This window comes from Crotalus tigris, unplaced genomic scaffold (assembly GCF_016545835.1).
Source record: "Crotalus tigris isolate CLP2741 ecotype Arizona unplaced genomic scaffold, ASM1654583v1 scf7180000018525.42219311030:4301911, whole genome shotgun sequence".
In the NCBI taxonomy this organism is placed as follows: Eukaryota; Metazoa; Chordata; class Lepidosauria; order Squamata; family Viperidae; genus Crotalus; species Crotalus tigris.
The window spans coordinates 217,196-233,036 of NW_024097057.1; the positions used below are offsets into that span (position 1 = coordinate 217,196).

General features: G+C 46.2%; 1 protein-coding gene across 3 annotated transcripts in view; it reads right to left on the minus strand.

Moving 5' to 3' along the window:
- Positions 1-15,841, minus strand: part of SCARF2 (scavenger receptor class F member 2) — a 62,973-nt gene that overhangs the window by 9,908 nt on the left and 37,224 nt on the right. For all 3 annotated transcript variants that reach the window (XM_039353462.1, XM_039353464.1, XM_039353463.1), the window contains one exon: positions 644-796. In XM_039353462.1, the coding sequence (XP_039209396.1) occupies positions 644-796 (153 nt within the window). The remainder of the gene's footprint in view (positions 1-643; positions 797-15,841) is intronic.

Genomic DNA, 15,841 nt, shown 5'->3' on the forward strand with positions numbered 1-15,841 from the left:
AGCACAGCTAAGGAAAAGGGGGAAAAATGGCAGACTGCGTTGTTTGGCGACCCCCGTGAAATGGTCGTTCGACCCCAGATGGGGTCCCAACCCACAGGTTGAGAACCACTGCTCTAGAGGCTTTCGGGAGGGGTCAAGTCACGGGGGCTGTTTTTTCTCTTTGGGTTATTCCGAGTTTCATTTTTTTAAAAAGGTATTTTTGATTGCATTTGGGGCCCTTTTAGACAGCGGTGGTCCAAGCTTGGCATTGAGTCCCCAGCAACATGTGTGTGTGAGTGTGTGTGTGCCCGTGCACATATACTCTTACAGCAGGGGTGTAAAACTGCTGGCCCGCAGGCTGGACACATCATCCAGAAGCCACAACTACCCCATTGCCAACAATGGCAAAACTGTCCCGATACGTCTCGCGACGTCACGTGACGTCGCAAGTTTGACATGTCTGTTTTACAGGGTTGTTGTTGGTTTTTTTTTTTTTTTTTTTTTGCTATCCCAACTTTTCCTAGTAACCAGCCAAGGAAATGATACCCTTTTGGGGACTAATCTTTGTCCTTGGTGATCACTGACTTTCAGTGGCCAGGTCTCAGCTCTCTCGGGGGATGCTTTGCTTGATCGGAGTCTGGCTCATGCCAGGAGTTCTACTGACCTTCGTGCGGAACACAGTAGACGGGTCCTTCGTCTGTGGTATCAAAGGAAGAGAAGGAGCCCCTGGATGACCAGGAGGGTGATGGCTGATCCACCACAGAAGGAGGTTCAATGAAGCTGCAGTTCAGGGTGTTCTCCAGGTCATGATGAGCCACTGCAAGACATGGAGAGGGTGGAAAAGGGAGGTTCAATCAATCAATCAATCAATCAATCAGAATAGAGCTGGAAGGGACCTTTGATGTCTTCGAGTCCAACCCCCTGCTCAAACAGGAGACCCTATTATATCATTTTGGACAAGTGGCTATCCAGTCTCTTCTTAACAGCCTCCAGGGATGGAGTACCTACAACGTCTGAAGGCAAAGCTGTTCCACTGGTTAATTGTCCTCACTGTTAGGAAGTTTCTCCTTAGTTCCAGGTTGCTTCTCTCCTTGCTTAGTTTCCATCCATTGTTTCTCGTCTTGCCTTCTGGTGCTTTGGAAAATAAGTTGACCCCCTCCTCTTTGTGGCAGCCCCTCAAATACTGGAACACTGCTGTCATGTCCCCCCTAGTCCTTCTTTTCTCTAGACTGGCTATACCCAAATCATGCAACAGTTCTTCATATGTTTTTGTCTCCAGGCTTTTAATTTTCTTAGTTGTTGTTTTTTGCACTTTTTCCAAACATCTTTTTTTAATGTGGTGACCAAAACTGGATGCAGTATTCCCGGTAGAGCCTTACTAAGGTTTTATAAAATGGTACTAATACTTCACATGATTTTGATTCTATGCCTCTGTTTACACAACCAAGGACTGTATTAGCTTTTTTGGCTGCTGCTACACACTGCTGGCTCATGTTTAAGGATTATGACTCCAAGGTCCCTCTCACAGTTACTGTTTTTGAGAGATAATCAGTATCTGTACCTTTGTTTTTTTCCTGCCTAGGTGTAAAACTTTGCTTTTCTCCACGTTAAATTTCATGTTGTTGGATGGGCCTATTGTTCAAGTCTGTCAAGATCTTTTCTGCCACAAATGAAATCAAAAGGCCACTTGCATCCGGGAACTCAAAGCGAAGATAATATTTCGCCCTTCATTTTATATTCATAACCATTATCTGATGTCTCAACCAAAACTGAGGGACTGACCCAATGTTATCCAATGTTGGCACCACAGGTAATCTTCATTTAGTGACTGCCTTGCTTAGCAATTCTTCACAGCTATGACAGTGATGAAAAAATAAGTTTATGACCCACATTTACTACCTTTGCAGGTCTGAGGGAAAGTGAGGGAAAGCTGAAGTAAGATCAAAAGCGGTTATGGTTTCACTTAATGACCGCTTTGTTTAGCGACCAAGTTGCTGGTCTTACTTGTGTTTGTTAAATAACAACTACATGTTTAACCAAGTGAGTGAGAGATTCACCAGCTGCGTTCACACCACATGTTAAGCTTGGTTATTATGAATATTGGTTAGTTTTTCACTAAAAAAACTAACCAATGGGACAAATGCTGCATTTGGCTGATTACTAATTTTTGTCAGCCATCTCTCTTTAAGGCAGTGTTTCTCAACCTGTGGGTCGGGACCCCATTTGGGGTCGAACGACCATTTCACGGGGGTCGCCAAACAACGCAGTCTGCCATTTTTCCCCCCTTTTCCTTAGCTGTGCTACTCCCTTTTATTCTATTGGCTTTGGAAAGCCAATAGAATAGACTCTCTTGAATAGAGAGGTTGAGTAGTCCTCGACTTACGATCGGTTGGGTAGTCCTCGACTTACGACCGGTTGGGGGTCGCGGCATTAAAAAGGTTGAGAACCACTGCTTTAAGGCCATCTAAACCAACCTCATGTATTGCAGTGGTCCTTTTCGAAAAACAAGGCACGGTGTTTTTGGGCTGTCCCAGGATCAGGGGAGCCACCTCATCTGAGAGCCATTGCGGTGAAGATACCAGGCAGAGAGTGGGGAGACCAGGTTGCAGTCCCCCATTAGCCATGGAAGCTTCCCCTGGCCAGGCCCTTCCTCTCAGCCCCAGAGCCAGGGTGGGGTGGGGTGGGGTGGGAGATGCAAGAACAGGGAATCCCAGTCTTGTTGTAGACCCAGGATCTCCCTAGCTACCTGGGCCAGACCCTCAGCCACTACACCCATGGGGTGTGTGTGACTGGGGCCGGCTCTTCTCAAATAGCCAGGCAGGGTAGCAGGGAGGGTGCTGGGCCAGGTCCTGGTTCCCTTTCAACCCCAGCAGCTCCCTGGGCTAGCTCCACCTGCCTCACAAGGTTGGTTTTGTGCAAAAAGTAGAAGTCCTCCTGCATGAAACGTGGGAAGCACAGAGGATGCCTAAATGCGGAAGACCCCCTTCTTTGGGCAGTTGAACGGCATGGCCAAAAATCCCTAATCTCAAATGACATTGATGATAAACAACCCCAGTTTGATTGGGAAGGAACAAAAATTATTGGGCATACCAACACCTGCCACACACCTGAATTTATTGAGGCCTGTTATTCTACCAAAGGAGCAATTAACAAGCATCTTGATCTAGATCAGGGGTAGGCAACCTTGGCTCTTTTATGACTTGTGGACTTCAACTCCCAGAATTCCTGAGCCAACCATGCTGAGGAGAAAGGGAGAGGTTTCCAAGCTGAGCCATGCTGGCTCAGGAATTCTGGGAGTTGGTCCACCAGTCATGAGGGGGGCCATAGTTCCCCCATGCTGGCTCAGGAATTCTGGGAATTGAAGTCCACGAGTCATGAAGGGGCCAAGGTTGCCTACTTCTGGTATATGAACAGGTAAGAAACCAGATCGTTCGAACTGCCAATCAACAAAAGAACCAATCAGCTGCTCAGAATTCAAATATAACTCCAAACAAACCACCAATCGCGCGATCAACTGACCACTCCGGCACACAAGACATTTGTAAGCTAAGGAAAATAGGACAAGAAAATCTTGTTGATGATGTCACCTAGTTTGGTAACGAAACATTCAGAAAGTATATTGAAACAAGCTTGGAGAACAAACCACAGCCAAAAGAAATCTATGTTCCACAGGCAGCGTTGTGCGGAGATGTGTCTTTTAGGAGCAAAGTTTGCTTTGGGAATGCTTTTGGGTATCCGTGTAACTTCTGTTGGGAACATTTAAAGTGGCCACAGAAGGCCAGGAAAAGATACCACTGATTTAAGGGATTTGATGTCAGATCTTTGCTGAGCTATAATGTACATGTCCGCAATCTGCCAAAGGCAAGTTCTGCATTTGGCAGATTGCGGACTAACGTGTGGGACCGCCGTGGAATAAGTCTTGCTACCAAGCTTAAAGTTTACCCGGCAGCAGTGCTAACTACCCTATTGTATGCTAGTGAGACCTGGACAGTGTACAGGAGGCTTGTTAGGCAACTGAACTACTTCCACATGACTTGCCTTCGTAGAATTCTGAGGATCCGGTGGCAGGATAAGATACCAGACACAGATGTCCTCTCCAGAGCAGGTCTATCATCAGTTTACACCCTGTTGATGAAAGCCCAGATGCGCTGGGCAGGCCATGTTGTAAGGATGCCAGATCATCGCATCCCTAAACGGCTCTTCTATGGTGAGCTGTCTCAAGGAAAGCGATCGCACGGGGGACAAAAGAAGCGATACAAAGACATGTTGAAAGCCTCTCTTAAGTCCCTGGATATTAACTTCTGGCGCATGATCGACCGACATGGCGCACCTTGGTGTACCAGGGTTGCCAAACATACAAACACAGAAGGACAATCTTGGCACAAGAGAAGCGAGCACTCCGCAAAGCCAGAGCTGCAAGTGCTGAAGTAACAGCGTCTACATTTCTTTGTTCAGTATGTGGCAGAACATTCCGTGCTAACATCGGTCTTATTAGCCACCTACGGACACATCGCTGATGGCCCATAACCCACAAGATGTCAAGGTCTTCATCGAAATCGATGGACGAACAACACATATTATCCATAGGATGACAGCTTGGATGTTAAGCAGGCCAGACCTGGTTAGTATTTGGATGAAGTAATTTTAGAGAACAGGACTGTGGGCCAAACCAGCAGGAGTCAAAAGCACCTGGAAGAAAGTAGCAGGCGGCTACGTGGCTACCATAAAAATGACAGAGGTATGTCCATGTGGGCATGAAGACTCAGATCTACCAGAACGAATCCTGTTTATCATAAGTGCATCTATTTGAGAACAGATGATGCTGAGATAGTGGTTGGCTTTTGCAGCTGATTTTTTTCCCCTGCTTAGTTTGTCTGTTTTCTTGAAACGGACTCAAAGCTTCTGATGGAGACGTACACACACAGAGAGGACAGTAGGGGTTGTAGATGTAGCAATGCCAAGTGACAGCAACCCCAGAAAGAAGGAATATGAGAAGGTTAGAAGGTTGAGCAGGGGGCTGGGCTAGAAGACCTCCAAGGTCCCTTCCAGCTTCTATTCTATTCTATTCTATTCTATTCTATTCTATTCTATTCTATTCTATTCTATTCTATTCTATTCTATTCTATTCTATTCTGTTCTGTTCTGTTCTGTTCCATTCCATATATTCTATTCTGTTCTATTCTATTCTATTCTATTCTATTCTATTCTATTCTATTCTGTTCTGTTCTGTTCTGTTCCATTCCATATATTCTATTCTGTTCTATTCTATTCTATTCTATTCTATTCTATTCTATTCTATTCTATTCTATTCTATTCCATTCCATTCCATTCCATTCCATATTCTATCCCATTCCATATATTCTATTCTATTCTATTCTATTCTATTCTATTCTATTCTATTCTATTCTATTCTATTCTATTCTATTCTATTCTATTCTATTCTATTCTATTCCATTCCATTCCATTCCATTCCATATTCTATCCCATTCCATATATTCTATTCTATTCTATTCTATTCTATTCTATTCTATTCTATTCTATTCTATTCTATTCTATTCTATTCTATTCTATTCTATTCCATTCCATTCCATTCCACTCCACTCCATATACTCTACTCTACTCTACTCTACTCTAACCTGTGGGCAGCCAGGGAGGCTGTGGACTGATGGGGAGATGGTAGCAAAAAATAACACTGTCAGCAATACAGGTAAGTCCTTGACTTACAACAGTTCATTTAGTGACCGTTCAAAGTCACAACGGCACTGAAAAATGGGACTTATTTTTCACACACCGTTGTAGCGTGCTCATGGTCACACGATCAAAGTTCAGACACTTGGCAACTGACTCATACTTAGGACCATTGATGTGTCCCAAGGCCACGTCGTCCCCTTTTGGGACGTTCTGACAATCAAAATCAACGGGGCAGCCAAATCCCCTTAACAACCGTCTTATTAACACATCAACTGCGGCGATTCCCTTCGCAACTGCGGCGAGAAAGGTCGTAAAATGGGGGCAAAACTCACTGAACAAACGTTTCACTTAAGAAGAGAAATATTATGGACTCAATTGTGCTCATAAGCCGAGGACTCCCTGTACACCCCCCCTCCCCCCAAACAAGCAAATTCTGCATGATCAGAAACTTGGCCAAGAGAAATCCAGAAGACAGTCTTGAGCCCCGAGCACAACAGGGAAGTAGATTTGCCTCCTTGCGGAGAGGAGCAGGATTGGCCCAGCACCCAGGCAGAGACTGACGGCTCTTTCAAGCTCTTAGTTGTGTGTGTGTGTGTGTGTGTTCCTGATTATCCCTTAACTGAGATGGCTAATGCGCTGGTTCCACAAACGCTGCCCAGGCTTTGAGCTGCTCCGGCAGTGATGTGCCAGGTGAGCGCAACAGAAGGGGTTCTGTGTGCAGCAAACCCGGGGGGGGGGGGGCGGGGGGCGGGAAGCAGCGCTTCCGATGCCTTCAGACCTCTGGTTCTGGGTGAGTCACCGCCAAATAAATCGTGCTGAGAGTGGCTGGAGAAGGCTTTCCTGTGGGCCTCTCCTGTGTTTGTTCTGCTGCAAACACCACCTGGAGAGATGCTTTAGAGCAGACACGTCAAACACAAGGCCCGGGGGCCGGATACGGCCCACGAGAATCCTGCGGGATACAAGGGTGCCATTTTTCCTTTCTGGAATGACACTAAGAATGGATATGGTTGGGAAGGAAGGAAGGAAGGAAGGAAGGAAGGAAGGAAGGAAAAACCAGGAAGGAAGGAAATCAGGAAGGAAGGAAGGAAGGAAGGAAGAAAGGAAGGAAGGAAGGAAGGAAGAAAGGAAGGAAGGAAGAAAGGAAGGAAGGAAGGAAGGAAGGAAGGAAGGAAAGAAATCAGGAAGGAAGGAAATCAGGAAGGAAGGAAGAAAGGAAGAAACCAGGAAGGAAAGAAAAATCAGGAAGTAAGGAAGGAAGGAAGGAAGAAAGAAAGATTAGGAAGGAAGGAAGAAAGGAAGGAAGAAAGAAAAATCAGGAAGAAAGGAAAGAAAGAAATCAGGAAGAAAGGAAGGAAAGAAAGAAAGAAATCAGGAAGGAAGGAAGAAAGGAAGGAAGGAAATCAGGAAGGAAGGAAAGAAAGAAAAACCAGGAAGGAAGGAAATCAGGAAGGAAGGAAGGAAGGAAGAAAGGAAGGAAGAAAAAAATCAGGAAGAAAGGAAGGAAGAAAAAAATCAGGAAGAAAGGAAGGAAAGAAAGAAATCAGAAAAGGAAGGAAGGAAGGAAGAAAAAAATCAGGAAGGAAGGACAGAAAGAAAGAAATCAGGAAGGAAGGAAGAAAGGAAGGAAGGAAAGAAGGAAGAAAGAAAAATCAGGAAGGAAGGAAGGAAGGAAGGAAGGAAGGCAAAGCAGGAGAAGTGGGGTGCCCTGCCTTGCCTGCAGCTCTGTCTGGTGCCCCCACCCCTTCTGTGCGCTGCAGCCATGTGGGGCTTCCACAGCAAAACTGGGTAATAATGAGAACATATGGCAAGGCCTGTGTGCCAAGCCAAACAACGGAGCCTGGCCCCAAAGCATTTCATTCTGGTGAAATAAGAGCACTCTGGCAATTTAGGGGTGCTCCAATCTTGGAATTGGTGCAGGCAGAGGGAGAAATGCAGGATGTGGGCTGGCCGGTCACCAAATGGCTCTGGAGGCAGCCACAGTCAGCCCCCCAGATGGTGGACCCTGGCAACTACCCACAGAGCGCTTTATGGGAAGTGAACAACAGAGTGAAAAAAGAGGCAAGAGGGGGCTGCATCAGGTTCTGGGTCCAGGGGGTCCTGGAGCTGCTTGCTCGGGGCTTTCAGCCGAAGCACTGAGAATCAGCATCACGCACAGCTGGGAAACCCACTTTACACATTGGGGTGCCCAAGCTCCATGGCACGTGAATCCAACCTGAAACAAGCAATCTATATTGGGAGGGTTCTATGGCAGTGGTTCTCAACCTTTTTAATGGCGCGACCTCCCCCCAACCGGTCGTAAGTCGAGGACTACTCAACCGGTCGTAAGTCGAGGACTACTCAACTGGTGCAGCACCGTTTGCAGAAGGGGACTTTTGGCGGGCTCAGCAGGGCAGAGACAGCCTGGACAATTCCTATTGGCTTTTGAAAGCCAATAGAATTAGACTCTATTCAAGAGAGTCTATTCTATTGGCTTTCAAAAGCCAATAAAATAAAAGGGAGCAGCACAGCTAAGGAAAAGGGGGAAAAAAATGGCGGACTGCGTTGTTTGGCGACCCCCGTGAAATGGTCGTTCGACCCCAAATGGGGTCCCGACCCACAGGTTGAGAACCACTGCCCTATGGGAAAGAGGAAGCGAGAGGAAGAGGGAACAAGTCCGTCTACATAGAACATAAAACCATAGGGCTGGAGAGAACCTCAGAGGCCTTCTAGTCCAACCCCCTGCTCAAGGCAGAAGTCTTTCTAACATCCCGGACAAATGGCTATCCAATCTTTTCTTGAAAACCTCCTGTGACAGAACAATCACAATTCTGGGAGGCAAATTATTCCATTGATTAGTTGTTCTTTGCGGCAGGAGGTGTCTCCTTACGTCCTGGTTGAATTTCTCTGTAACAAGCTTCTATCCATTATTTCTTGTCCTGCCCTCTGGGATAAGTCAATTCCCTCTTCTCAGCGATAATCCCTCAAGTACTGGAAGACAGTGACCATGTCTTCTCTTCTGATCCCTTTCTTCTATAAGCTAGACCATGCCGTGAACCCCAACCGGTCGTAAGTCGAGGACTACTCAACCGGTCGTAAGTCGAGGACTACTCAACTGGTGCAGCACCGTTTGCAGAATGGGACTTTTGGCGGGCTCAGAAGGGCAGAGACAGCCTGGACAATTCCTATTGGCTTTTGAAAGCCAATAGAATTAGACTCTATTCAAGAGAGTCCATTCTATTGGCTTTCAAAAGCCAATAGAAGAAAAGGGAGTAGCACAGCTAAGGAAAAGGGGGGAAAATGGCGGACTGCGTTGTTTGGCGACCCCCGTGAAATGGTCGTTCGACCCCAAATGGGGTCCCGACCCACAGGTTGAGAACCGCTGGGCCAGACATATCTAAATCCCTCAACCGTTCGTCATACGATTTAGCCCCCAGACCCTTTATGATCTTTGTTCCTCTTCCCTGCACCTTTTTCAGGGTCTATGGCTCAGCCCGTCATGGGAACACAGTGATGGAGTCTCAATAGCTACATAGTTCCAGTATGGTTTGAGTGGCTTCACACCATGGTTCAACCATGGTTTATTGAATAAATCCTAACTAGCAGGCTCCCCACAACATTAAAGTCATGGTGTGGGGTGGCGCAGTGGTTAGAATGCAGCACTGCAGGCTAATTCTGCTGACTGCTGACTGCCAGCAGTTTGATTCTGACCAGTTCTGATTCAGCGGTCCATCCTTCCGAGGTCGGTAAAATGAGGACCCAGATTGTTGGGGGCAATAGGCCGACTCTGTAAACTGCTTAGAGAGGGCTGTAAAGCACTATATACGTCTAAGTGCTATTGCTAGTGCTCTTCCTTTTCCCCTTCCTTCCTTCCTTCCATTTGTCCATCCATCCATCCATCCATCCATGGTATGCAGTGGTTAGAATGCAGCACTGCAGACTAATTCTGGTGACTGCCGACTGCCAGCAGTTCGATTCTGACCAGCTCTGATTCAGTCTTCTATTCTTTCAAGGTCAGTAAAATGAGGACCCAGATTGTTGGGGGCAATAGGCTGACTCTGTAAAGTGCTTAGAGAGGGCTGTAAAGCAGCATATAAGTCTTAGTGCTATTGCTATTGCTTTTTCTTTTCCCCTCCCTCCCTCCCTCCCTTCCATCCATCCATCCATTCATCCATCCATCCATCTATGGTATGCAGTGGTTAGAATGCAGCATTGTCGGGTAATTCTGCTGACTGCCAACTGCCAGCAGTTCGATTCTGACCAGCTCTGATTCAATCTTCTATTCTTTCAAGGTCAGTAAAATGAGGACCCAGATTGTTGGGGGCAATAGGCTGACTCTGTAAACCTCTTAGAGAGGGCCGGAAAGCACTGTGAAGTGGTCTATAAGTCTAAGCACTGACTTGCAGACTGCAAGAGGCAGGCCCCATTTCAGCTTTAGCACGTTCTAGGAATCCAGCTGGCCTGGTTTAGTGTTTGGCACTGCCTTGAGATGCAGCCACAGGGAAGGTGATGGTGCTCCTGTCTCTTCATGTCCCGGATGGAGCATCTGGCTAACAGCTGTCGGGTGCGAAATGGCTCGATCTGGCCAGGCTGGGCTGGGGAGGGCAACGGGACCAGCAAGGACCATGCCCCATTTCTAAGCGAACTGCCTCGGTTTGTGTGGCACAATCAGCCTCCTCTTCTGGAGCTCCAGCTAAGAGCGGCCAGCTCCCTCCGCACGCACGACAGAGGCCAAGGGGAAACCTCTTGCTGCCATTGTTTATACAAAATCTCCAACCAGCAGTAAACGCCAGGAAGTGCAGACACACAGACTCATTCAGTCCAAGCCTCTCCTTCAGAGAAAGAGCCTCTATTCTAGCGAGGGGAGGGCAGCCAGCCCCAGCATGCTACTGTAAACACGGCTCTGCTGATCGTTTCAGGAGAAAAGCGTTCCAGGGGTTTGGCGCTGCAGCTTCCAGGACCTTTCACAATCCTATTTCCCAGGGAGAATTGGAAAAGGTGAATGAAGAAATAATAATTACCCAGGTTATTGAATGCCAAAGGTACAATGAATAGAATAGAATAGAATAGAATATGGAAAGAATATGGAAAGAATATGGAGAGAATAGAATATGTACAAACAAGGTTAGAGGCTGGCTTGCAATGCTGTGCTTGCTTTTTTGGAGATGTTGACTTGTCTGCAAATGTCCATTCCCAACTGTCTGCATAGAAAAAAATGGGAGAAAGCGAACCAGAGTTTTGCCAGCCTAAACATACAACATACTGTAGAATAATCGGGCCGAAGGGCTTTTCGTTTATATTGCCTTTATACAGGTAGTGCTTGGGTTTGGCTAGTCTAAAGAAAAGAAGAAATAGGGGAGACATGATAGCAGTGTTCCAGTATCTGAGGGGCTGCCACAAAGAAGAAGGAGTCAAGCTATTCTCCAAAGCCCCTGAAGGCAGGACAAGAAACAATGGATGGAAACTAATCAAGGAGAGAAGCAACCTGGAATTAAGGAGAAACTTCCTGACAGTTAGAACAATTAACCAGTGGAACAACCTGCCACCAGAAGTTGTGAATGCTCCAGCCAAAAAGAAGTGGGGGTCACATTATTCACCAAAGCACCAGAGGGCAGGACAAGAAACAATGGATGGAAACTAATCAAGGAGAGAAGCAACCTGGAATTAAGGAGAAACTTCCAAACAGTGAGGACAATTATCCAATGGAACAGCTTGCCACCATAAATCGTGGGCGTTCCATCACTGGAGATTTTTAAGAAGAGGCTGGACAGTCACTTGTCTGAGATGATAGAGGTTCTCCTGATTGAGCGGGGGGGGGGCTAGACTAGAAGACCTCCAAGATCCCTTCCAGCTCTATTCTATTCTATTTAGTGACCATTTGATGTTACAATGGCACTGAAAAAAGTGACCTATGACCATTTTCACACTTATGACCATTGCAGCATCCCCACAGTCATGGGATCAACATTCAGACGCTTGGCAACCGACTCATATTTATGACCTTTGCTGTGTCTTGGGATTATGTGATCCTCTTCTAGTGACTTTATGACAAGCAAAATCAATGAAGCTGGATTCACTTAACAACCAGGTTACTAACTTAACTACTGCCACGATTCACTTAGTAACTGTGGAAGAAAGGTCATAAAATGGGGGCAAAACTCGCTTACGACCAATGTCTCACTTAGCAACAGAAATGGGCTCGATTGTGGTCGTATGTTGAGGACTACCTGCACAGGTTTCTCACTTGGCCACAGAGTGCCTGCTGCATTTCCACTGATAAAGCTCTTATCTCCTTTCTGATAAGTAGCTCTGGGGATTTTATCCCTTGGATTAACTATTTCCAGATTGCTGTGATGATGGTTTTATTCAAGGCTCAGAAACTCACAGAAATGGCTGCTCTAACTGTAAAAGAAAGGAAAATATGCTGCTTGGAAGTAAAACTCTGACAGAGATATCACATGGACCAGTCTGTGAAAGTCTTTGTTCAATTACAGATACAGAGAAAGCAAAGCCCGTAGAAGCCCCAGAGATGCCTGTGAATTGCTGGAAAAAGCCCTAGCAGCCCAAGAACAACAAATAATTCAATAGCTGAAATAAAGCCAGGCTGCTTGCTGGAAGCACCATTGATGCAGATAAAGATGAAATAGTTTGGAGGCACAATGCAAAGGCAAGAATCAGACACTGATATTTGAATAAAAAAAAAAAATCAAAATTGGAAAAGGAGTTGACAGAAATCAAGGAGACAGTTTTGGACAGATGGGCCTGATTAAAATTATGCCCTTGATCACAAAGAGTTTGACTGGCTGGATAACCTCCCGCTGCTTGTTGATTTTCAAATGTTCACTTAAAAGGAGTTTTGTTTTGTTTGTTTGCTCTGCAGAACCAGGAGATTAGGGGATCCCTCTAAATTGGATGGCAGCAGTGGAACAGATTTTATTCCATGATGATCTGGATGTCAATAATTTGCTCCCTCTTTTCAGCAGATAAGGAGGGAGACCCAGGTGACACAGTATTGAATAACTGCAGGCTGTATAAATGTTTATAGAAGTATATACCGAGAAGTTTAGATAAATAGAAGTATTAATCTTATTGTATATAATACATATAGGGAAATTTGGAGAGAGGAGTTGCTCGGACATTACCCCTGAATTGTATCTGAAGAAAGATGAAGAAAGGAGAGGAGAGAGAAAAGAGTAAAGGAGGGGAGAAGGAAGTAGGAAGGTTGGAGGAAGAGGAAAGGGAAGGAGAGTGGTGAAGGAGAGGAGAGGAAGAAGAGGGAAGTAGGGAAGAGAAGAAAGGGAGAAAGAAGGTAAAGAAGAAGGAGTGTGGATACGGTGAAAGGGGAAATGGACGAGCAACACCAAAGTTATGTGTATGCATTTATTTCATTTTTTTAAAAGTATCTGTATGTGAGTGTGGAGGGAATGTATGTTAATATCTGATAAGTATTACGGTATATGTATGGGGGAGAGTTTGGAAAAATAAAAAATTATTAAAAAAAAAATTGCTCCCTCTTTGCTTTCGGCTGAAAAGGCGCATCCACCAAGGCAGGGCAAGGCAACATTTTCCCCAGCCCTGTACAACATTCACCCAGCAAGGTTAAGCACTGCTAAGAATAAATCTTTTCTATCAGTAAGAACAATCGAACAGTGCGTGGCTGGCCCCCAGAAGCGGTGGGTGCTCCATCGTTGGAGGAGGTTTCAAAAAAGAATAGTATAAAACAGAATAACAGAGTTGGAAGGGGCCTTGGAGATCATTTAGTCCAACCCCCTGCTCAGGCAGGAAACCCTATACCATTTCAGACAAATGGCTGTCCAGTCTCTTCTTAAAAACTTCCAGTGTTGGAGCATTCACAGCTTCTGGAGGCAGCTTGTTCCACTGGTTAATTGTTCTGTCAGGAAGTTTCTCCTTAGTTCTAGGTTGCTTCTCTCCTTGATTAGTTTCCATCCGTTGCTTCTTGTCCTGCCTTCAGGAGCTTTGGAGAACAGCTTGACTCCCTCTTCTTTGGGGCAGCCCCTGAGATATTGGAACACTGCTATCATGTCACCCCTCGTCCTTCTTTTCATTAAACTAGACATACCCAAGAGTTTGGACAGCCATTTGTCTGGAATGATATAGGCCTCTTCCTTGAGCAGCAGGTAATAATAATAACAACAACAATAACAACAATAATAAAGCTGGAAGGGACCTTGGAGGTCATCCAGTCCAACCCCCCACTCAGGCAGGAAACCATATACCGTTTCAGACAAATGGCTGTCCAGTCTCTTCTTAAAAACTTCCAGTGTTGGAGCATTCACCACTTCTGGAGGCAGGTTGTTCCCCTGGTTAATTGTTCTAACTCTCAGGAAGTTTCTCCTTAATTCTAGGTTGCTTCTCTCCTTGGTTAGTTTCCATCCGTTGCTTCTTGTCCTGCCTTCAGGCGCTTTGGAGAATAGCTTGACTCCCTCTTCTTTGGGGCAGCTCCTGAGATATTGGAAGACTGCTATCCTGTCACCCCTCGTTCTTCTCTTCATTAGACTATACATTCCCAATTCCATCAACCGTTCCTTATATGTTTTAGCCCCCAGTCCCCTAATCATCTTTGTTGCTCTTCTCTGCGCTCTTTCTAGAGTCTCAACATCTTTTTTACATCGTGGTGATCAAAATTGGATGCAGTATTCCAAGTGTGGCCTTACCAAGGCATTGTAAAGTGATATTAATACTTCACGTGATCTTGATTCTGTCCCTCTGTTAATGCAGCCTAGCACTGTGTTGGCTTTTTTGGCAGCTGCAGCACACGGTTGGCTCATATTTAAGTGATTGTCCACTAAGACTCCAAGATCCCTCTCACAGTTGCTACTACTGAGCAAGGGAAGACCTCCAGGGTTCTTTCTGACAGTGTCATCGACACAATGGGGCGGATTCAGGGAGACAGTGGAGGACAGAGGGGCCTGGCGTGCTGTGGTCCATGGGTTCCCGGGAGCTGGACATGACTTAGTGACTGAACAACAACAACAACGTCCTTTACAGCCCTATTTTATGTTCTGTGTGTGATTTCTCCAGAATTAATTAATTAGAAAGATTAATCAGTGGAACGGCTTGCCTCCAAACGTTGTCGGTGCTCCAAAGCTGGAGGCTTTTAAGAAGAGACTGGAAAGCCATTTGTCTAAAATGGTATAGGTTCTCCTGCTTGAGCGGGGGGTTGGACTGGATGACCTCCAAGGCCCCTTCCAACTCTGTTATTTAGCATTCAATTCTAACATTCTCCTTACTGCCCAGAGCTTTGTCTCCTTTTCTCCTTGAGGACCATAATAGCCGAGAGTCTCCAGTAGCACAAAGAGGCTCCAATCTCCCATGTAAGAGACTCCTGTCACCTGAGAATCTAGTTGCCTGGGGTGCTTGGTGCCCGAGGCCTCCCCCGGCCCCATTTAATGAGCAGCTCAGCTCCCCACCACTGAACAAGTGATTCCTTGTTCCTATATGCCAGCGGTTCTCAACCTTTTTAATGCTGCGACCCCCAACCGGTCGTAAGTCGAGGACTACTCAACTGGTGCAGCACCCTTTGCAGAATGGGACTTTTGGCGGGCTCAGCAGGGCAGAGACAGCCTGGACAATTCCTATTGGCTTTTGAAAGCCAACAGAATTAGACTCTATTCAAGAGAGTCTATTCTATTGGCTTTCAAAAGCCAATAGAATAAAAGGGAGTAGCACAGCTAAGGAAAAGGGGGGGGGAAATGGCGGACAGCGTTGTTTGGCGACCCCCGTGAAATGGTCGTTCGACCCCAAATGGGATCCCGACCCACAGGTTGAGAACCACTGCTATATGCTGTGAGGATGGATGATCCAGGATCGAGGCAAGCTACCAAAAGAAGCCTCACTCCTTGCATTTTCCTTCTCTGTGGGAATTTCGCACTTTGGCCGGGGGTGGTGGTGGTGGTAGTGGTGGTGGTGGCAGAGTTTACCTCTCCATAAGGCACTCTTTCTCAACTCTGGCAACTTTAGCACGAGTGGACTTCAACTCCTAGAATTCCACAGCCGGCATTCCCTTGTGGGAATTCTGGGCGCTGAAGTCCACAACGTCTTACAGTTGCCAAGGACGAGAGATGCTGCTGTACGGGCACGCAATTGTTCAGTTTATGCCAGGGGCATCCCCAGGGAGGGGGTCACAAGCATCAGACTGGCGGCGATGACTGTGTGGCCAAAACCCTTCTCCTGG